This window comes from Schistosoma haematobium, chromosome 4 (assembly GCF_000699445.3).
Source record: "Schistosoma haematobium chromosome 4, whole genome shotgun sequence".
NCBI lineage: Eukaryota > Metazoa > Platyhelminthes > Trematoda > Strigeidida > Schistosomatidae > Schistosoma > Schistosoma haematobium.
In genome coordinates this window covers 5,387,394-5,408,992 of record NC_067199.1, presented here as the reverse complement: position 1 = coordinate 5,408,992, position 21,599 = coordinate 5,387,394, and the positions used below count along the sequence as shown (strand labels likewise).

General features: G+C 32.6%; 1 protein-coding gene across 1 annotated transcript; it reads left to right on the top strand.

The window, feature by feature from the left end:
- The first annotated feature begins 8,796 nt into the window (after positions 1-8,796).
- Positions 8,797-21,267, top strand: DMSR-2 (receptor). Its single transcript, XM_051215510.1, has 2 exons — positions 8,797-13,131; positions 19,400-21,267. Exon 1 carries the CDS (start codon positions 9,003-9,005, stop codon positions 10,290-10,292), a length of 1,290 nt encoding a protein of 429 aa, XP_051066030.1. The 5' UTR covers positions 8,797-9,002; the 3' UTR covers positions 10,293-13,131; positions 19,400-21,267.
- Positions 21,268-21,599: the final 332 nt, after the last annotated feature.

The following is a 21,599-nucleotide window of genomic DNA, read 5'->3' as shown; positions in this document are numbered from 1 at the left end:
AATTCAATACTTTTTCTACATCAAAAAACTGATTTGAAGTATTAGAATTTCGTTTTTTTTTAAGAATTAAGTCATGGTAACATTTTTAGGATAAACTAAGTATCTAATGATTATACCTGAAATGCTATCATCAGTTAGATTCAAACCATTTTATGTTTAATACAATTACTCACAAATGATGTTTGAAAATTGTTGGACAATATCGCCCTGTCGAGGAGTCCCACAATGGGACGAAACGGCCGTCTAGTACTTCCTGGTTTTCCATGGCGTTGTAGGTTCATTTGACTCATGATTTCAACTATTGAAATGACTACAATCTCCACAAAAACACTTCTGATACAAGTCAACATTTTCTCTCTAGTGACTGGCTTCAAGAGGTATTTCCTGGAGTTCTAGTAAGAAGCAGTGATCAGTGGGGTTCAAACGGATCTGTTGTGAGATAGTAACTCACTGATTACAATGATGGATGGTGACTCAATTTGGTGTATTGGTTAAAATTAGACATTAACACCATTGGATGCCGGCCGGCTCAGTGGTCTAGTTGGTTAAGTGGTCACGCTAGACTGATAGGTGCTGGGTTCGAATGTTACGAGGCAGGATCGTGGATGTACATTGCTGAGGAATTTTACAATAGGACGAGTTGGCCATTTAATGTTTCCAGGTTTTCCATGATGGTCTAGCTTCAACTAGTGTAATTACTATAATCTCCAAAAAGCCCCTTCCGATACCAAATTTTAATATACAATTGCATACCAACTTGCTTTCCTAAATGTTAAGCGCTTTCCACTAGACTTGAAGGTTCAGGAGTGTATTTTAAATATCAACCGACATGCATACATTTGAAGTAGCTGTTTAGTACCTTCAAGTTTTCAATGGTTGTCTTAATAATATCAGTTTAGAATGTGAATTGTGTAACTCATTAAGTTGAAATTTAATTGAGTTTTTATAAACCATGGTATGTACAAGATTATTGTTTTATCTCTGTAAATGGGTCACCATATAGATCCTTAACTTTTCAATGCTTATTTTACGTTTATTCTATTGAAAAATTTAATGAAATACATTGGAATAATTTTTTTTTATTTTAAAAGAAGATGAAGCCGGATGTAAACTTAACAATTTGCCGATTGTATTCTCTCAATTGGATATCCACATTGGTTTGCTAAAATAGTTGAATAACGAAATTTTGTTCCTCGAAAATCTTTCTGATCAACTCCGTGTTCTCATTGTTCTATCAAAACTTGTAAAAGAGACTAACGGCCTTATTCAGTTACATCGTATCAAACATAAGACAGTAGTTATTAGCAAGACTATAATTTATGGATGAATTAATCAGATTTAGGATAATAAGTCTTGGATTTTGCTGCGAGATTCATCCCACCCTGCATTTGACCGAATTGCGTCTTGCTGTTGTTAGTTCGTGATGAAAAACAGTAAATCTAATTCCAAACTCAAAATATCAAGTGTGAATCCTTATTCTTCAAACTGCTTAATAACCCTTAGCCCTAGTAAGTTAACTACGCCTGTAGTCCTTCCGGAGGCTTCTGCCGGTCCCAAGCCCGGATAAACGAGGACGATTGGGCATGGGGTTAGCTATCCCATTCCGTAAAAAACTAACTCGCTAAAAAAACGCTAATCAGCCCTAGTAAGCTGGTATACACTCTTAAGGTCACTTTGGGAATTATTCAATGGTCGTTCATAAATTATGATATCACCATAGTTATTTTAATTGGTGCAAACAAAAATGTTAAAATATTTCACTTATAAAGCGATTTACTTAACCAATTCTATACATAATGTATGAATGCTACTCATAGTACATATACTTCGTTAGAAAACGACACTCTAGAATATTTCGTTTGTTCCTTTTCATGTGTGGGAAGATTTCATCTATTGTTATATTCTTTTAATTAATAACAGACAATACAATTTACCTCTAAATGAATGTGACAAAGAAAGAAAAGAAAAGAAAATATTTTACATGAATAGACATGAGAAAAGACACGTAGTTACTAACCAATGGGTAAAAATAGTATTTAATGAAGAAAAAAAATACAACCAAGATTGATTTGGAGCTTGATTAGACTTATGAAGAAAGTAATGAAAAATACAGTAGGGAAATCATTGTCTTTTTTTTCTTAACCATGAGAGGTAAAATCTCAATTCAATGAGTTATTCAATCTCGAAGAGACCATTTATGTAGTCTTAATAGTAAAAAAAGCCGGCCTAAAATAGTTTTTCATTTCACGGTTCTACGTCAAAAACTACATTTAGCATATAGTTTGAGACCAGGTGTGTTGAGTAAGATATGAAGTGTCACATGATAATCATGCTTAAAAACATGTTCATTCACAAAAGCCAGTGGTTCAAGGAGGTAACGGTAATTGAATCACCTTTACCTCAATATTATAAACATGATTTGATATAGGATTTGAACTAATTTTTTTTGTGATAAAGACTGTTAAATAAGACGTGTTTCCATATATTCTGAACTGAATTGAGTTTAGTATGACAAATATCAAAATGCTTTTATTAACTCTTGCTTCTAAATGACCGAGTCATAATTATACAACACATGGGTCGGAACCTAGGACGAATAACCAAATTCTAGTAAATGTGTACCTTCTATGTTGCCTTCGTTATGTATTATTCAGGATGGTTCAACTGAAATCATGAATAATGATAATCATTAGTTGAAATAATTATTCCTCATTTCACGAAGAATCTCGAGATAGCCAGAAGTTTTTTATGCATCAATCAGATATAGTGTGGTGTGTGCTACTGATAGCGACAGATATAAGTAGTATGTATCATCAATCGAAAATGAAATGTCCGATGGCAGAAGTTTCTGAAGCTCGAAGAAAACAGTACGAGAACAGTGAATAATTGCTATGGAAATCAAGGAATAGTGAAATCTGAAAGGATTGATTGACATTTGCTTGATTGACATTGTTTTGTAATTTACATCATCCAATTAGGTGTTTAAACAACCATTAATATCCAGAATTCAATGGACAATTGTCGTAATTTATTGTGTACTGGTCTGTACAAACCCTCTTACACTTCTAAGACGAATAATTAGTTTGAATCAATAAGTTGTATAAAATGAAAATACAACTTCCGTCCGGATTAGGTAACATTCGTTGAATCATTTGTCAATAATCTATTCCATTATAATAAGCCATGTGAGTATTACAATATAATTGCTTTTTAAGTGAATGTACAGGAAATTGTAAAAACAAAAAAAGACCAATGTAGATCATTTTTCTAGATATTTGCTGCTTATGATTTACTGTGTTACAACTTTTTTTATTCAAGATTTTAAGTACAGAAAATTGATAGTTAACATGAATTGTAGTAGGGGAAAAAGTGTATCCCACCCGGTTATCACAATACTTTAGCCTAGTAACCGAAATGTATATTTGAAACGATTTCGTACCATCAGATTTATTGGCGACCACACATTGAAAAACAAACAGAAAAATTAATTGGATGTGTGTCTGTGTGAGGTAAAATTGTGAAAGTGGACATTCACAAATTCAATGCAACCTATTCATAATCAACAAAAAACCCCATCTATTCATGTTGGATGTTAACAAACTACGGTAACATTAAAATGAAATCACTTTCTCTTATTCATTTTTTTCATTTGAAAGACTTACCCACTTAAATGTTTCCACTGATTTATCAACTTCATGTTAATTGAATAATTTCCTTTTAATAATGGATCCCTAAACCCAAACATTATAAATCAGTTTATCAGTTGTTCTCCTTAATGTCAGAATGAAAGAAATTGATATTGCAAAAAAGTCATGGTTTCCTTCTTTCGATTAAGTTTATTAATACTGTAGTGAACAAGAACATTAGTTGGGACAACCGAATTTACTTGAATACCCAGGCGGCCGGCTTGAGCATCTGGGCTACCTGTTCCTGCCATCTAGACATTTCAACAAGTTATCTATTTTTATTTGTTTTAATATACCATTATATCTATTAATCGCATAACCTATTCTGCTGCGTTTCTGAAAAGTGTACGACCTTTCGTTGTCGAAGTTACAAGAATCTCAATAAGAGACAATGTGGTTGCTAGCAATATACAACGAAAAGAATGCACATTATTCAGATGTTCATTTACTGGACTGCTAACATCCAACTGGCGATCACTCAATATTTATCGTCAGGACCAACCAAGAAGAAAGAAATGGAAACCTGTTGTAATACTTTACCTGAGAATCCTATATTGTACCAAAAATATAATATTGAATAAGCTAATAATAATAATAATAATACAAAATTACAGAATACCATAGTAAAATCTGAGAACCATACAGTAAGTGCTTCATTTGAAAAATGTCAATTAATTATCACACGTTTGACCGTTCTTTCTTTTTCACAGCAATCACTATCTGTTCCCGTTCTTTTCTCTTATATCTTCTTAACTTTCTCCCACCAGACACTTCATTTTTGATTGATGATGCATACTACTTATATCTGTCAATATCAGTAGCACACACCACAATATATATATACCAATGTGACGTTTATCAGCTTCTGGATACATTGAATATTTAGTAGTGAATATTCAATTTTGATGTTTGGTTGTTTGTATTTAGTGAAACAAACTGGATAATTTCAAATTAGCATACATAGTTTACAGTAATGTACAACTAACGAGTAGTATGTCGTTAGATATTTAGTTTTTAAAAATTATCTAACTACATCTAACTAATATTCACAGTATCCCGTATAGTGTGTGAATAAAAAACCAAACAATTTCATTTAAATGCTATGATATTGATGTATAAATGGGGACTTATTTATGCTCAATTTTACAAAAAGAAGTAACCATTTTGATGGAGTTTTGTTCACTGAGCTTGATGGTTTGGTAGTGTAGCATTCATCGTTCTTCTGAACGACATCATCAGCACAAACTTCAGATAGAAGTGAAGTGTTCGAGAAGAAAAAATTCTAACACTTCACCTCTATTTGATGTTTTTGCTGATGATGTCGTTCAGAAGAACGATGAATGCTACACTACCAAACCATCCAGCCCAGAGAACAAAACTCCAACAAAATCATCCACCTGAGCTCCAAATCTTCTCCACCATCTCAGAAGTAACCATGAATGCACAGAAATTTTGAATTTCAAAATGTCCGTTTCATTAGCTACTCAGGTAAGAAATTGAAATCTAACCCAAGTGCAGTTAGAATGTAATTCATTTGTTTTAAGACATATTAAGTGTTGTGAAATATCTGAAGGTTTAAGGCAACATAGCCTATTCTGTATGAAATCAATATTCTGACATGCTCTTAAAATATTAATTAATATAGTTATCAGATAAACTTAAAATACATACAGAATTATGGTTTAACAGTGAATTAAAGTTATATAGTCGTTCAGATTCTTAAGGTAAACGAGACAAGAATGTTTTATCGATCTATTCAAACAAGAACAGTGAAATACTTTGCATTGTACTTTCAACAGTTTAATGTATCAGCACATTTCATAGCCACATTCATGAAACAAATATTTCTTCAATGAATTTGTGGTTTTTGACAATCAAGGACCTTCTACTTGTTTTGAATCTCTAGGGGACATTAAAATGAACGCCTTGATTTCAGGGTAATCACGAAACATAAAATCACGCTGTGTCTATTGGGGCTTCTTTATAAGTAAGTTTAAATTTAATTAGTCCTATCATTTTCGGTTTTAATTTGAAGCGAAAGGTATAGGGTTCGAGTCGTACACTGAACGTAAACTCTTATATAAAGATACATTCAGCTGACGAGTCCAAAACAGGACGAAATGCGTGTCCTGGATTCCACCACTAGCCATTATCCATCATTGCTTATCATCTATATTTATGTTTCCAATAGTTAAGTATCGTCTAAATTGTAATGTTCTACAATTTTCCTACATCTTTTATTATCATAGTATCATTATATCAGAACATGATTGACAAACGTGAACTCTCTTGCTAACAATCAATAATGATCTTTATGCTTGATCAGAACAGCTTTACCTTAAAACTTATGAGGTTATTATTATTATTATTATTATTATACTGTAAATTATTTACTATAACACCTAAAAGTTGTCTATTATTTTGGTTGATTCTCTGAGTTTAACTATTTCATCTTCTTTCACTGAAGGTAAACCAAAAAGGACATATGTCAGTAGACACAGTTTAATATATATGTATTCACCATTTGTTTAGCCATCTGTCCATGTATTCATGATCCCTTTCTTTATGTAAGTAAACTAGTTAGTTAATAACTTTTTTTAAAACTACATCAGTCATTATTTTATCTTTACTTCAAGTATATTTCATCCCTTTACACGTTGATAATAGTTTGTTTAAACATGCTGTGTTCTGTCCTTTAGTATTTAATTAGTATTTACATTTTACTTGACAGGAGAAAAGTAAAGAATAAATGATTATCCCAATTCCAATGTTTCATTATAAGTTCAAAGGAATTCAACATATAATGTATTATTTTGGTTAATAAAATACATACTGATATAGTACACTTGGTATTGTTTGTTTGAATCTTCCCATTGATGTTTAGGACTACAATTAATCAGTCTCTTATTGAAGTCCTAAATATCAATGAGAAGATTCAAACAATACCAGGTAAATCTAAACTTCACCCAATTGTAGGAGCAAGTGGCTATCATGACTCAGTGATTAAGTAGATATCGTGATGGCGTTTGAAGCGAACGGTACTAGGTTCGAGTCCCAGAGTGAACATCAGCTCAAAGATGCAGGTACATCTAGGTGATGTGTTTGGAATAGGACAAAATGCGCGTCATCATTCGGAATGCATACGACTGATTACGGCGAAAAGCGGTGCATGGAGATCGTCTGACAGTTACACTCCAAATGAGAACCGGAGTAAGACAAGGCTGCCAACTCTCTCCCTTCCTCATTTTTCTAGTGGTCGACTGGATTATGAAGACCTCAACATCACAGGAGAAACACAGGATACAACCAACTAGAAGATTTTGGCTTCGCAGATGACCTAGCCCTCCTGTCGCATACACACCAACATATTCAGACGAAGACAACAAGTGTAGCGGCAGCCTCTGCATCAGAAGGCCTCATCATAAACAAAGGAAAAAGCAAGATACCCAACTACAACACGAAGAACATCAACTAAACCAATCACACTTGATGAGCGACTATGGAAGAGGTAGAATGTTTCACATACTTGGGTAGCATCATCGATGAACGTATACGATCTTATGCAGACGTGAAGGCGAGGATTGTCAAAGCAAAGACCTCGTTCTCACGGTTGAGGGACATATGCAACTCAAAACAACTTTCAACAAATATCAGTCACAATCTTCAATATGAACGTCAAGAGAGTTCTACTGGAGAACTACCACAACCATCATCAAATAGGTAAGAGTATTTACAAACACTTGTTTACACAAGGTACTGAATGTCTGTTGACCGAATACTATTAGCAATAGTCTACTAAGGGACTTGAAAAGCGAGGTTCCAGATGAGAAGAAAATTAGGAAAAGACATTGGAAATGGACTTAATATACATTACATCCAGCTTTTGGCTTTATTGTGTACAAATGTTATTTCCTATTTTATGATGCGTTGCGGTCTGTTTGTTTGCTATATAAACACAGTGTGTTATAAATAAATGATTTGATTCGGATACTGGGAGCTGATATTGTTGTTCTCAACTCAAGTGGACGGGCTAGGCGGATATAGGAACAATAAGGAGGCTAGACTGCCCATACCGGTCGAACGTCATTGGTTTGGCGAAGTTCTAAGATTACGTAAGTCGTATTTTGATTGGTGGATAAATCACGTGATAACTAGCCGCATATAAAGTCACAACAGTTTGGACCATACTTTACTTAATATTTCAAATGATAAGTATCCAAATATTTCTGTCGGTTTTGTTATTGTAACAAAAACACAAATTATTTACTGATTTTCTGACAATCATTTTTCTTAATCTTATTCAAATGAAGGATTACAAAATAACCGTCAAACTACAAGTGAAATAGTGAATTTAGCATTCCAAAAGAAAAAAAAATTTATACTGAACAGCATAGTCAAAAGAAATCATTCTTATCCTAAATACGATAACTTCTTATTAATACACGGATAAAATGATTTCCAATATAAACAGTATTTACCTTAATTGAAAAAAAACCAAAAATATTCTCAGGTTGTTTTGTGGAGATTTTAGTAATTTTATAGTTGAATTCATCAGTTAATTGAAGCTTCAATCTCCACAAAACCCCTTCTGATACTCATCAACATATGCTCATTAGTAACTGACTTCAAGAGGTATATCCTGGAGTTCTAGTGAGAAACAGTGATCAGTAGAGTTCAACCAGGTTTGTTGCGAGATAGTAACTCACTTAAAGACAATAGTGGATGTGTCGCTAAATTTCGTGGATTAATCGAACTTAGGCATTAATATCGTTGGATACCAGCCGACTCAGTGGTCTAATAGTTAAGCGTTCGCGTGCAGAAGGGATAAGTCCTTGGCTTAAATCTCGCAAAGCGTGATCATGAATGTGTACTACTGAAGAGTCCCATACTACAACAAAATGATCATCCAATGTTTCTATATTTTCCATGAAACTCTAGCTTCAATTGATTCATGAATACAACAACAAAATATTCTATAATATTCTAACATTTATTTAAACAACATTATTTAAATATTATTTTTTTTCGATTTCCTTCAATTTGATTGGATAATTAAATGAAAAATAATTCTAGAGATTTGATTGGTTGAAAATTTTATATTTTAATTCTATACGACGATACCTAAATAATTTAAATGAAGTGTAATATATATATATATATATTGTTTTGGAGGGAGGAGAATTGATGGGGGGTGGGGGTGTGTGGTGGAATATAATTGCCAATATTATTATCATTATTATTATTATTAATAAAGAAAGAATCTCATTGAAATAATTATAAATAATCATTGAATGATAATATGAATTAAACCTCCAGATGAATGAATGTATTCCATCTTTATTGGAATTTATTAATCATACTAATAAATTAAATTCTTCTTTCAGAAATAATGATAAAATTACAAATTATAGTCTTATAAAATTTGGTACAGAATTTAGTAAAATTCATGGTCCATTAAGTTTAGCTGTATGTATATTTGGTATACCAGCTAATTTAGTGAATATTATTGTATTAACACGACGTGAATTAGCACAAACTGCTACAAATCATTTATTATTATGGTTAGCTGTTGCTGATTTATTATTAATGATATTATATGCACCATGTTTATATCATTTTTATATTATTCATCCACATCCAATGAAAAATCCAATTTATACACCAAGTAAATTATGGATTATATATCAAGAAATAGTTGTTAGTTGTGCATTAATGTTACATTCATTAGCATTATGGTTAGCTGTATTATTAGCATTATTTCGTTATATACATGTAGGTTTTCCAATGTCTGGTTCAATATATACAACACGTAAAAGAGCATTTATATCTGCATCATTAACAACATTATTTTGTATTATTGTATCTATACCAAATATATTAGTTAATCATTCAGAATCATGTTTAGGACCCATATTAAATTATAAATCAAATAATGACAAATTATTTAATAAAAATATACAAATTTATTATTATATAACATCGGAACCAGATTTTAATGAGATACATTCATTACAATATATCAATATAACAATTAAACAATTAAATGGTTGGAGAACAAAACAATTACATAATTTTAATGTATGGTTACAAGCTGTTATAACAAAAATTGCACCATCATTTTTATTAACCATATTAACTATTTTATTAATTATTGAATTACAAAAATCAATAAAACGTCGTAAATTATTATTTTTACATCGTGATAAATCATTATCTATTATACAATCTACATCGATACCTCCATTATATAATGATGAAAGTAAAAAATTAAATCGTGAAACACGTACAACAGCATTATTATTAACTATTGTATTATGTTTTCTTGTAATTGAATTACCTCAAGGTATATTAGTAACATGTATACATTTAATTGATAAATTTGAAGAGAATGTTTATCAACATTTAGGTGATTTATTAGATTTTTTAACATTATTAAATGAATCAATTAGTTTTATTATATATACAACTATGTCATATCAATTTCGTCAAACATTTGTAAATATATTTTGTCCATTATTAATACATAAATCAATTATATATCATGAACAACCAACGAATACAATACAATATCGTCAACAATATCGTATATCACCAATAAAACATTAAATAATCAATGAATTATATAATAAATTCCATGATACTTTTTAATTAACTAACTCACTTGGATACAAATGAATGATGATGATGAACTATTAAGAAGAATGAATTATTAGTATTGAGAATAGAAGTTTATTATGAACTTCTTTACAATTAAATAATAAACTATGAAAAGAATTAAAATAGAGATACTGTGGTTCATAAGTTTTACACCTAATGAAATCCATCATAGAAACTAATAAAGTAAATGAAATGGTTCAATTTATAATTGTTACTATACAAATAATATTCATTTAAATGTAACACTTACAATATTGAATATATATTGTGTATAATTATTCATGCTTTGAAATTAATCAATAAATAGAGATAATTTACTATTTGAAAATGAAAAAAAACGAAAAACAAAAATAAAAATAAACAAAAACAAAAAAAAAGAAAAAAGGAAAGTAGTTTGAGTTTTTTTTTGTGAAACATATAATGTTTAATATTTCATAATATATATTCATTGAAAAAATATTTTGAAAAATCAATCGGAATTTTTTCTCCCCATAAATACACAAAAAGAAACATTATTTAGTTGCTAAGTGAATAGATTTACTCATAGTAATAATAAAATTCTGATATGAATTCATATGAAATTTGATTTTAAATAATACTTATCAGGGTTTTTTTCTATATTTTAAGAGATTCCTAATTCATAAAGTATATATTTAGTTCACTTAGTATTGTTTGTTTGAATCTTCCCATTGATGTTCAGCATTACTATTGATCGGACACTTATTTAGTCCCAGAATGAACATCAAATCTGAGATGCAGGTACATGCAGTTGGTTTATCTCAAATAGGACGAAACGCGCATCCTTGATACCACTGCCAGCCACTATCCATCTTTGCATATATATTTAGTGTTAATATTGTTTATGGAAATTAGTATCTCGTTGAACTATAGAGCAGTTAACATGGATTTATATATATAATAGTTGGATTCATGTGTTGACTAAGGCTAGATCACCATGGAAAATCTGGAAGCATTAGATGGCCGTTTCGTCCTAGTGTGCGATTCTTCAGTCGTGGTCTAATTTTAATTGTTTCATGAAGTCAACTATTGAAATTAAATACAATTTCCATAAAAACCATCCCAATCTAATTTATAAATATGACAATCTTCAGTCTTTATCAATTTACGCCTAACACTCACAGATAGTACTTAGTTTTGTGAGACTAAAGGTCGCCCAAAGGTCGCCCATATATTACCGTCTCACTGTTGTTTCGTTTATATATGTTTCTTGTAAATATTAAATTCTGAAGATTTAAACATGAATATCATTTATTTTCCGATTAGAACTACATAATGTTTCTTCATATAATTAACATTTAAACGTGGTTATTGATTTGCCTCATAACTATTCCACTTTCTAAAGTATCACAAATATATAAAATAAGAATGAAAGTAGATTGTTATCTGTTACATTTGTAACATTTTGATTTAGTCATTACCTTTATGCTCTATGTTATTCTTCTTCAATATAAAATAAGCATTATGTATAATGGAAGATGTGGAGGTGTGGCAACTTGAACCGATGCATATATGTGCCTAGAGATGGTGGGGAAGATTTGTAGCTCAGGTGGATGATTTTGGTGGAGTTTTGTTCTCTGAGCTGGATGGTTTGGTCGTGGAGCTTTCATCGTTCTTCTGAACGATATCGACAGCACAAACTTCAGATAGAGGTGAAGTGTTCGAATTTCTCCATATGTGTTTCAGGAAAATCATGCACAAATAAAGGAACAAAAATCAAACCAATGGGAGACACAACCAAAACAAAGAAGTAAACAATGATAAATTTAAGGTCAATAAGAACCAATCAACATCGAGGTGCACAGAACAAGCTGTGAAACACATATGGAGAAATTCGAACACTTCACTTTTATCTGAAGTTTGTGCTGATGATGTCGTTCAGAAGAACGATGAAAGCTCTACGACCAAACCATCCAGCTCAGTGAACAAAACTCCACCAAAATATGTGCCTAGTCCTACGTTGTAGCTGACTGACTAACTGACCATAATGAAGGTATGATCTGATTCAGTTAGAGAAATCGAAGAGATTCACTAATATGATTTTCATTATCTAATAATGTTTCTAATTGTTTTCAATGTTGTCATACAACAATCTTAATCATTTTAAGTTGACAACAATTGTCAACTGAATTTCTGATTAAGAAGACAACTTTGTAAACGTGTGATTTATTAAATATATTGACTGATTCAAGTTATCATTTAATAAGAAAACATTGAGAAGAAAACGTTTACTATACATTGAATTGTTTGTTGATTTATTCTAACTGCATAATAATAACTTGAATTATTTTTCTGGTTAGCGTTTTTTAGCGAGCTAGTTTCCCACGGCATGTAGTCACTAACCCCATGCCCAACGCTCCTCCTTCATCCGGGCTTGGTGCCAGAAGTAGCCCCAGAGGGACTTGATCAATCTATATATATTATATTGTACAGAATAATAAATCAGTCTTATCTCCATGTAAATAAATCTTATGTACATCATCTAATGGTGTAGATTAACTAGAAATGTTCAATATATCTGATATTTGGATTATAATATCTGTAGAGACATAAGCTTCAATAAATTAGATACACCAATATTTTCAATCAGCTGTTACTTTTTTTATTTGAGCTACTAAGTATCAAACATAGATTATTCACATTACAGGTTTATTAAAGATTGATTTAAAAATCTTAGTATTCACATATGAAAACATGAATCTAATTGAATTATTTCATTTTTTTTTCTTAGTTTTAAACGTTAACATCATGTATGAAAGGAAATAAACAGGTAATCAACACTATTCTGTACTTCTTGAAACATAAAATTTTGAACTAATTTGTTGATATTTTCAATTAATTGATCACTGACATGTATATCAGATCCTTCTTGGTGTATTTCAAATCTTATCGACCAATTTTCAATGTAGTCACTTGTCTAGGTGATTTGACATTGCGTGCACCATGTTGAGATGAGATGGTGGTTGGAGGTAGTCAGCAGGATACCTTGAACCCGGGGTTTGTGCTATATGGCACTCGTCAGCAAGGTGTACCTGTTATTTTGAGGGAACTGATACTCCCTGACGAATTCAATCCCGTAAACTAAGAAGGACCTCACATACATGGCAGTGATCACCACCCAGTGATCAATCAATTGTAAATACATTTCAGTCCTACAGGAGGTCAGTCGCAGCTTCGATAGCTCGGTGGTAACACCTCTGACTGTGAATCCCGGTGACACGGAATCGAATTCATCAAGGAGCGTCAGTTCTTACAAGATAACAAGTACACCTTGCTGACGAGTGCCAAGTAGCACGATACTTAGGTCCAGGAATTCCTGTTGACCACCTCCAACTATCTTGTTGATAATTTTTAACTCCATTTTTCTATTTAACATTTTCATAATTCTCTAGTTTGTTTCACCTTTTCAAATATCTTATAGTGATACTATTTACACTGAGAATTTGTAATGATTTTTATTGTTGATTAAATGAAGTTTTTGATTAACCTTTATCCTTCATTACAATTCGTGAGCATACTGTAACAGGCTTTATTTTGATAGAAAATTTAATCCTTATTGAATAACATACTATAATCATATTATCTAGAAATAACGTTTGAAAGTATGTACTTATTTTGAACATTATGTTTCATGTCATTTAAGATCTCTAACCATCAGTTGCCATCATCTCGCGGATCCCAACCAGGTAGTCTACACCTACTAACATGGTTCAGTTCACTTGTTAGTGGCTTCATGGATTTGTGCCATGTTTTGGTCTGGCCGCCCCTAGATTTCTTCCAACCTACTCCTACACCATAAAACATCGCTCGTCGGAGCAGTCGGTGGTTGGGTATATGTAGCACGTGTCCCAGCCATCTCAACTGATGAAGTTTCACTACTTCATCAGTTGATTTGCCATCCTTATCTAGTACCCGTTTCCTAACAACTGTATCACTTACTCGATGGTCCCAGGATATATGAGCAATGTTTCGAAGACACCTATGATCGAATACTAGCTTATAATATAAAAGCTTATAGTTATTTTTCAGTTGTTACAATTTTAATTTATTACGACTTAATAACTTCGTATCTCTAATAGTAACAGCCTGAATAAACCGGTTCGATATAAAGGTATAATTCTAGGGTGGTGGGGTTATATTCAAAATTACTCCCTATACGTTAAATAAATCTCAGAACAAACACAGTAGTTCAATTACACTTCATAAAATACAATAGAAACATGTCTTTAAACAAAATAGTTTAATCATTCAATGCCATTTTCTTCAAATATTTATATGTGAATACTTTATTAAGCTTTTAATGAACTAATATTATTAGGATTCAAAATAAAAAAGGAGGTATTATGTGCTGATTCTTCCGTAATAAATTACAAGATCTATGCTTTTTTACTTATTTATTTATATATTTAAACACATAAACATTGGTATAAGGAAGCACCAAACAGATATGCGCCACATAAATCATTCAATTTATTTGAGGGCCGGAATACTGCCCGGGTTCCTTGAGGGTCCACAACCCGAGCCTTTGACCTAAGGGTTTAATCCATAAGGCAGTGGGGCACTGTCACAAGATGCAGTCCCATGGTAGCCGGTGACCAATGATTGACTTATACGTCATTTGTTCCTTCGGGATATTAGAGCACACGTGCACCATTCGTTTGGAATCAGGGTTTTCAAACTCACCTAGATGAATCCTTCGTATCCATCATCTCTGTTAAAGCGCCGGACATGCGCTTTTCGTCCTCTCACTCTCGTAAACAACGCCCCCGCCACGAGGAGGCAGTGAGTAATACTTCCCTGGCAGTGATTGTATGCACGTGGCCATGTGAGAGCATTTGGAGAGGTAGGGCTGACTCTCTCTACTCTTGGCCGTACCAGAGCATTTGTGGGCGATTTATGTTTTAGGATCTTCATAGCCAATCATTCCATCATAAAAAGTAGTTTCTTGATTAATTTTATTAACTAATCATTATTTAGTAACCATGTTTCGTATTTTATCAAATCCTAAATCTATCGATTATTGGTATGTATTACTTAATGAGATTTTAATGAAATTGTTATTTTGTTTTATGGTAACTAATGAGGTAACTAAAATTTTATATGTAAAAGTACATTTTTACACGTTTCATATTCTATTCTTTTCTTTTTTTCTAGAAACTTTTAACTTATATTGAATAGTTTTAAAGGAATGAAAAAAGGGATTTTAAAAACAAAATAATTCAGAGTAATATGTGAAAAACTTCCTGTTTAGTGAATCTTTGCTTAAAAGTGGATAATGTTATTTGGGAACTGTTTTTGTTGTAATATTCAGTTAGTTAGTCAGTCAACTACAATGTACGGTCAGGCGCATAAATGTATCGGTCCAAATCGCTATACCTCATTAGCATAACAAGATGAACACCGAATTCATAGAAGTAGTTAATTCAGTGGTGGTAATATATAAAAGAAAATTGCATATAAGAACATAGTACAGGAAGAAAGAAAGATATAAAGCAATTTTAATCTCACGGTTTAAGGGAAGACAAAGTTTTTATACGCCTACGCAATTATGATCTATCCTGTCAACCAAAGTATCCAACAATTGGGTACTATAGTCGCGGGGACCTCAACCAAGTGGTCTGTAGCTACCAACATGATAAAGACTAGAAGTTAGTGACTTCAACGACTGATGTCACGTTTTGGTTTGGCCGCTTTTAATTTTCTTCCAACTATCTCCAAAAGTAGTCAACATTTCCCATCGTGATAATCAGTGTTCAGGCATACGTAACTCATGACCCAACCATCTCGTCGATGAAGATTCAGAACCTCATCGACTGATTTACCATCATTCGCCAATACCCTGTGTCTAACCTCACTATCACTTATCCCGTGATCCCTGCAGATGCTAGAAATATTTCTAAAACATCGTGATGAAATACAGTAACTTACGAGTATCTTCTACCCTTAATGACCAGATTTAGCAGTCATAAAGTAAAACAGAACGAAGTGAAGCATAGTATACTCGTCCCTTAATTGATAGACGGATATCTTGCAAAAGCCAAACGAGCTTTCTGAATCTGTGCTGAGATTTCGTCAGACACCAACCAATGAGGGCTGATCAGACTTCCAAGATAAGTGAAGTTGTCAATGCGTTCGACTTTTTCACTCCCTATCCTTAGATCGGGCTTTGACACAGGCCAGTCCCGAAGCTACTCTTTACATTAATATATAGAAAGAACTGCATCCCAAAAATCCTGATATTGTTTCGCAGTGCTACCAAAAGACTCTGTATTTTATCAGCGTCTTCACCAAACAAGACTATACCATCTGCGTACTCTAAGTCGGTAAGTGTACCTCCTGGTAGGAGATCAAAGCCCGAAAATTCAGTAGACGAGCAAATTATTTCCAGCAGTGGGTCTATGATAAAGTTGAACGAAAATGGAGATGGTAGACAATCTTACCGGACCTCACTTTAGGTTGCGAAGTCAGATGACAGTTCGCCATAAGCTATGACTCGACTGGTAGTGTTCGAGTAAAGAGCCTTCACAAAGTTTATGTCTTACTGAGGTACACCTTTCAATGACAGACACTGCCACAGAATATCGCGGTCTACCGAGTCAAATGCTGCTTTTCAGTCAAGAAAGACCACCATTGTCGGATGCCGATAATTAAGCCTGTGTTCTAGAACCTGACGAATGGTGAATATGTGGTCGATGCAGCCACGAGCAGGTCTGAAGCCAGCTTGATTCTCTCGTGTTCGCAGTTCACGAGTCTTAGTTAGGCGTCTGATAATTATCGAGGCTAGTATTTTAGATATTATATTGGTTAAACTAATCCCTCTATGGTTGTCACAGGATGATTTTAACCCTTTCTTATATATTAGGACGATAAGTGATTGTGACCAGTCAGATGGAATAACGTCTAACTCCCAGATCTTAGCTAAAATATTAGTCAACCTAGTTGCTAAAACTAGACCATCATCCTTAAAAACCTCTGTAGCCAGTCCATCTGAACCATCTGCTCGTCGCCGTCTTAGATTAGCTATAGCTGTCTGAACTTCAATTAGAGTCAGGGGGCCTACTTCAATGTACTGTTCAGGCTCTTTTGTAATTGTGGATAGTTTTAGAGTAGCTGAAGGTGATCTGAACTGGTACTACAAGTAATGAAATAGAAAAAAAACACTGACATATAAATTCGTTCTTATGGATATAAATTACCTGACTCCATGGATCCCTTTACGAACCTATGTGAACTTTTACCAGTCTTCATATTGTTCACCTTTAAGGTGAGGTATTTCGGGTGAGGATTGCGAGTTTAGGACTAGGATTTTGATCACAAACTAATATTGATTATAATACAAAAATTCTAATTAGCCTAAATGTTTGGATAGATTTCATGCAAAAATCCAAGAAACGATATTAAGTCACCAATTTTAGGTTTGTTCCAAGATTAAAGGTTTAAAGTGATTATTTAGAAATGATGTCAATTTCACTGCTACATATATTCTGCGTAAACAGAATTGAGAACTTAAACATTCAGAACTATAATTTGTACTATACGGCAACAAAACGTAGATCGTATAAAAAGGTATCTATTTTACTTGTTATACATGATATTTGTATTTCATGTACAACACTAAAAGGTCAGGATTATCAATTTTGATTCACTCGACTATGCATGCTATAATGTTACGAACAAATGCTTTTTTAAACATTTACAATCTTACTTTCTATACGTTTATACTATACTACTACCATACTGCTATACTACTATGTTATACTATACCATACTATACTATACTATAGAGAATGAAATTCCGAAAGTTTTTCTAATTACTCATAAATAATAAAACCAAAAAAATGATCAAACACTAAACCAACTTTGAATTGTTCTTTTTTTTCTTTTGTTGTTCGTTTGTTTGTTTGTTTGAAGGTTATCTGAACTATCCAATGAATATGCTTTACTCGAGTTATTAAATTGATTTTCAATTAAACTTTAATCTAACATAATAACACGATGTTATTGAACATTGAAAATGCCATAATCTTTTAAATCCAGTGATATAGCGTGTTTTTTTAGTTTTTTTAAAGGTATAACTGTAGTACATATTAAGATGAATTATTGTACTTAACTCGCAAAATATAATAATAATAATTATTACTTGCTTACTTATTTACGCCAGTTAGTCCCCCCCCCTCCAATAAAGCATGGACCGTCGAACAACCCACTCTGTAATGGGCCTTCCTTTCTAGTTCTATACAATTGTTGTTCATTCGTATCATGTCTTCTCGGCCTAATGTGTTCTTCGGTCCCTCCGTCAAGTGTGATTCGATTGAGGCAAGCTGTGTTGCATCGGAGAATCTGCTTTTCCATTTGTGTATGTTGGATAATAATTATAATAATTATAATTATTATTGTCACTATTATTATTAAACATTTAGGTAAAAGGTTAAACCACTTTTCTTTGAATAAAATAACTAGATAATATTCTGATAGTGTAATATAAGAATATGAAGATTATTAGAACTATGTAATGATATGTTAGCGCAAAAAATTTCGAACAATCTGATCACATATATACTTGTTAAGGACATTTATATATAAAACGATATAAACAAAGATGGGTAAGGGCTAGCAGTGGAATCCAGGACTTGCGTTTCGTTCTATTTGGGACTAGTCAGCTGGATGTACCTGCATCTCAGAGTTGATGTTCACTCTGATTAAGGCAATATCGAGGCATACGCACAGTATGCATATATGCCAATAACAGATTGATCAATTTTAGTCCTAAACATCAATGGGAAGATTCAAGTAAAACAAGTCCAAGTGAATTAAAATGATAAAAGTTTAATTAGACTGGAAATGGAAGTAAAGAAAAAATAAGGATAATAAAGAAAATAATAATGTGAAAAACAATTTGGAACCTCATCACTCTGGATAATAAGCTAATATTACCAAGGTAAGTTTAAGGTGATAATATTCATTCTGATAAAAATGTAGGATTTTTATATTTCATTTGATTACCTGATGTACATTATATGTTCATTGTTTTTTCTGAGATAGGGGAGAAGATTTCTAGCTCAGGTGGGTGATTTTGACGAAGTTTTATTCTCTGAGTTGGATGGTTTGGTCATGAAGTTTTCGTCGTTCTTCTGAACAAAATCATCACCATAAACTTCAAGTAGAAGAACAATGAACGCTCCACAACGTAGATCAGAAAGCACTGAACAATTATATATTTAAAGCTTTGAAATTTTCAACAATAAGCATGCACAGTCCCATAAAGCCATCACATGATGGCAAAGGTTCATTAGGTGATGTCGATCAGTGATGAAAACCACATCCAATCAAAGTTTTTAACTAAATGCTTATATATATATATATGTTAATTGATGAGTCAATTAAAGTTAGACCACCAAGGAAAAACCGAAAATACTGAACGGCAGTTTTATCTCAGTATGGGACTCTTCAGCAGTTCATATCCACGATCCCGCTCGCGGAGTTCGAACACAGGACATATAGATCTCGCGCGCGAACGCTTAGCCTTTAGACCACTAAGCTGGTCGATATCCAACGGTGTTAATGTTTAACTTCAACCAGTCCACGGTAGTGAGCGACCGTCCACCATTGTCTTCAGTGAGTTACCATGTGACAACGGACATGATCGACCTCCACTGATCGTGGCTGCGGAAAGCCATACTAAGACGAAACAGCCTTTCAGTGCTTCCAGGTTTTCCACGATGGTCTAGAATTAACTGACTCATGAATTCAACTATTAAACTACTATAATATCCACAAAAACCCCTTTCTGAATGTATATAAATATCATTTTGTTATGCAAACTCTTGTACTTTCTAATTTTGTTCCCTAATTTACTAGTTAGTTAGCTGTTGGTTTGTGTGTAAGAAGTTTACGTTTAAATTAAATGTACATATTTATCAACTACTGTTATTTTTAACCTGGTCGGTGGACTATACTCCACGACGTGTAACAGGCGTACGTAAATAGTTTTACATAAAAAGAGTCTTGTAACAATATATAAGTATAATATAGTTAAACTATTGAGAAACTATAAATATTTAAGTCATTATCAATCTCATTTTAAATCAACATTTACACATTTTTCATTTTTAGTTAAACAATCACTGAAAAACAAAGAGAGCGTTGAACTGTTATTTTGTTTTAGTCTGGAACACTTCTGTGCTGCCAATCTACGACTTCATCCTGTGGTAGGACCTATAAATCTTCAGATCTTATGATAGGTGCTTAACTTTAAGATCACTGATTCGTTATTCAGTGGTTTGCATTTCTAACTCAAATCTATTCTTGCTCATCCATAACCACGCTGTAAGCTACAAAAACTTCATAACCTCAAAATATTCTCTATATTAATAGTTATTATTTCATTCACATACATGATATTAAAAATAACATTTTAATTTTAACAGTTTCATACACTTATAATTATTGTTTCAATAGTTGAATTCACGAGTCCATCAAAGCTAGATCACCATGGAAAACATGAAGGTACTGGACGGCTGTTTCGTCACTGTATGAGACGCTTCAGCAGTGCGCGTCCATAATCCCGCATGAGGGATTCGAACTCACAAACTTTATTCTCATACGCGAATGCTTAACGTGTAAGCTACCGAACAACCACACAACGTTTTTAATGTTTAACTTCAACCAATCTACGAAAATGCACACTGCTGAAGGGTCCCAATACTAGGACGAAACTGCCGTCCAGTGCTTTCAAGTTTTCCGTGGTAGTCTAACTTAAATCAACTCACGAATTCAACTATTAAAATTATTACAATCTCCACAATATTTCTTTTTTTGATAATTATTGTTATTTTGTTTTAATTTTCTGATAATCAAATGAAAATATAGAAAAACCTTATCGCCTTATTTTACTTCAATATAAACTTAATTATTATGGTATTAATTTTAACGGTTAAATTAATTTTAATCCAACAAATAATTGTGTTAATCAAATTACGAATTATTTTATTATTTGACCTCAAAATAACTAGAGATCAAATGTATGAGAAAATTAGTTTCATTATATTCTTATCCTTTATTTATTATTAGTAGTATTGGTAATTTTGATAAAAGTGATATGTGAATTGTTGACATCATGATTTGATTGAGGCTAGACCATCATGGAAAACCTGAAAGCACTGGACGGTCATTTTGTCTTATTGTGGGACTTCTCAGCAATGCGCATTCATGACAATCGGGTCAGTTGTGAGATAATAA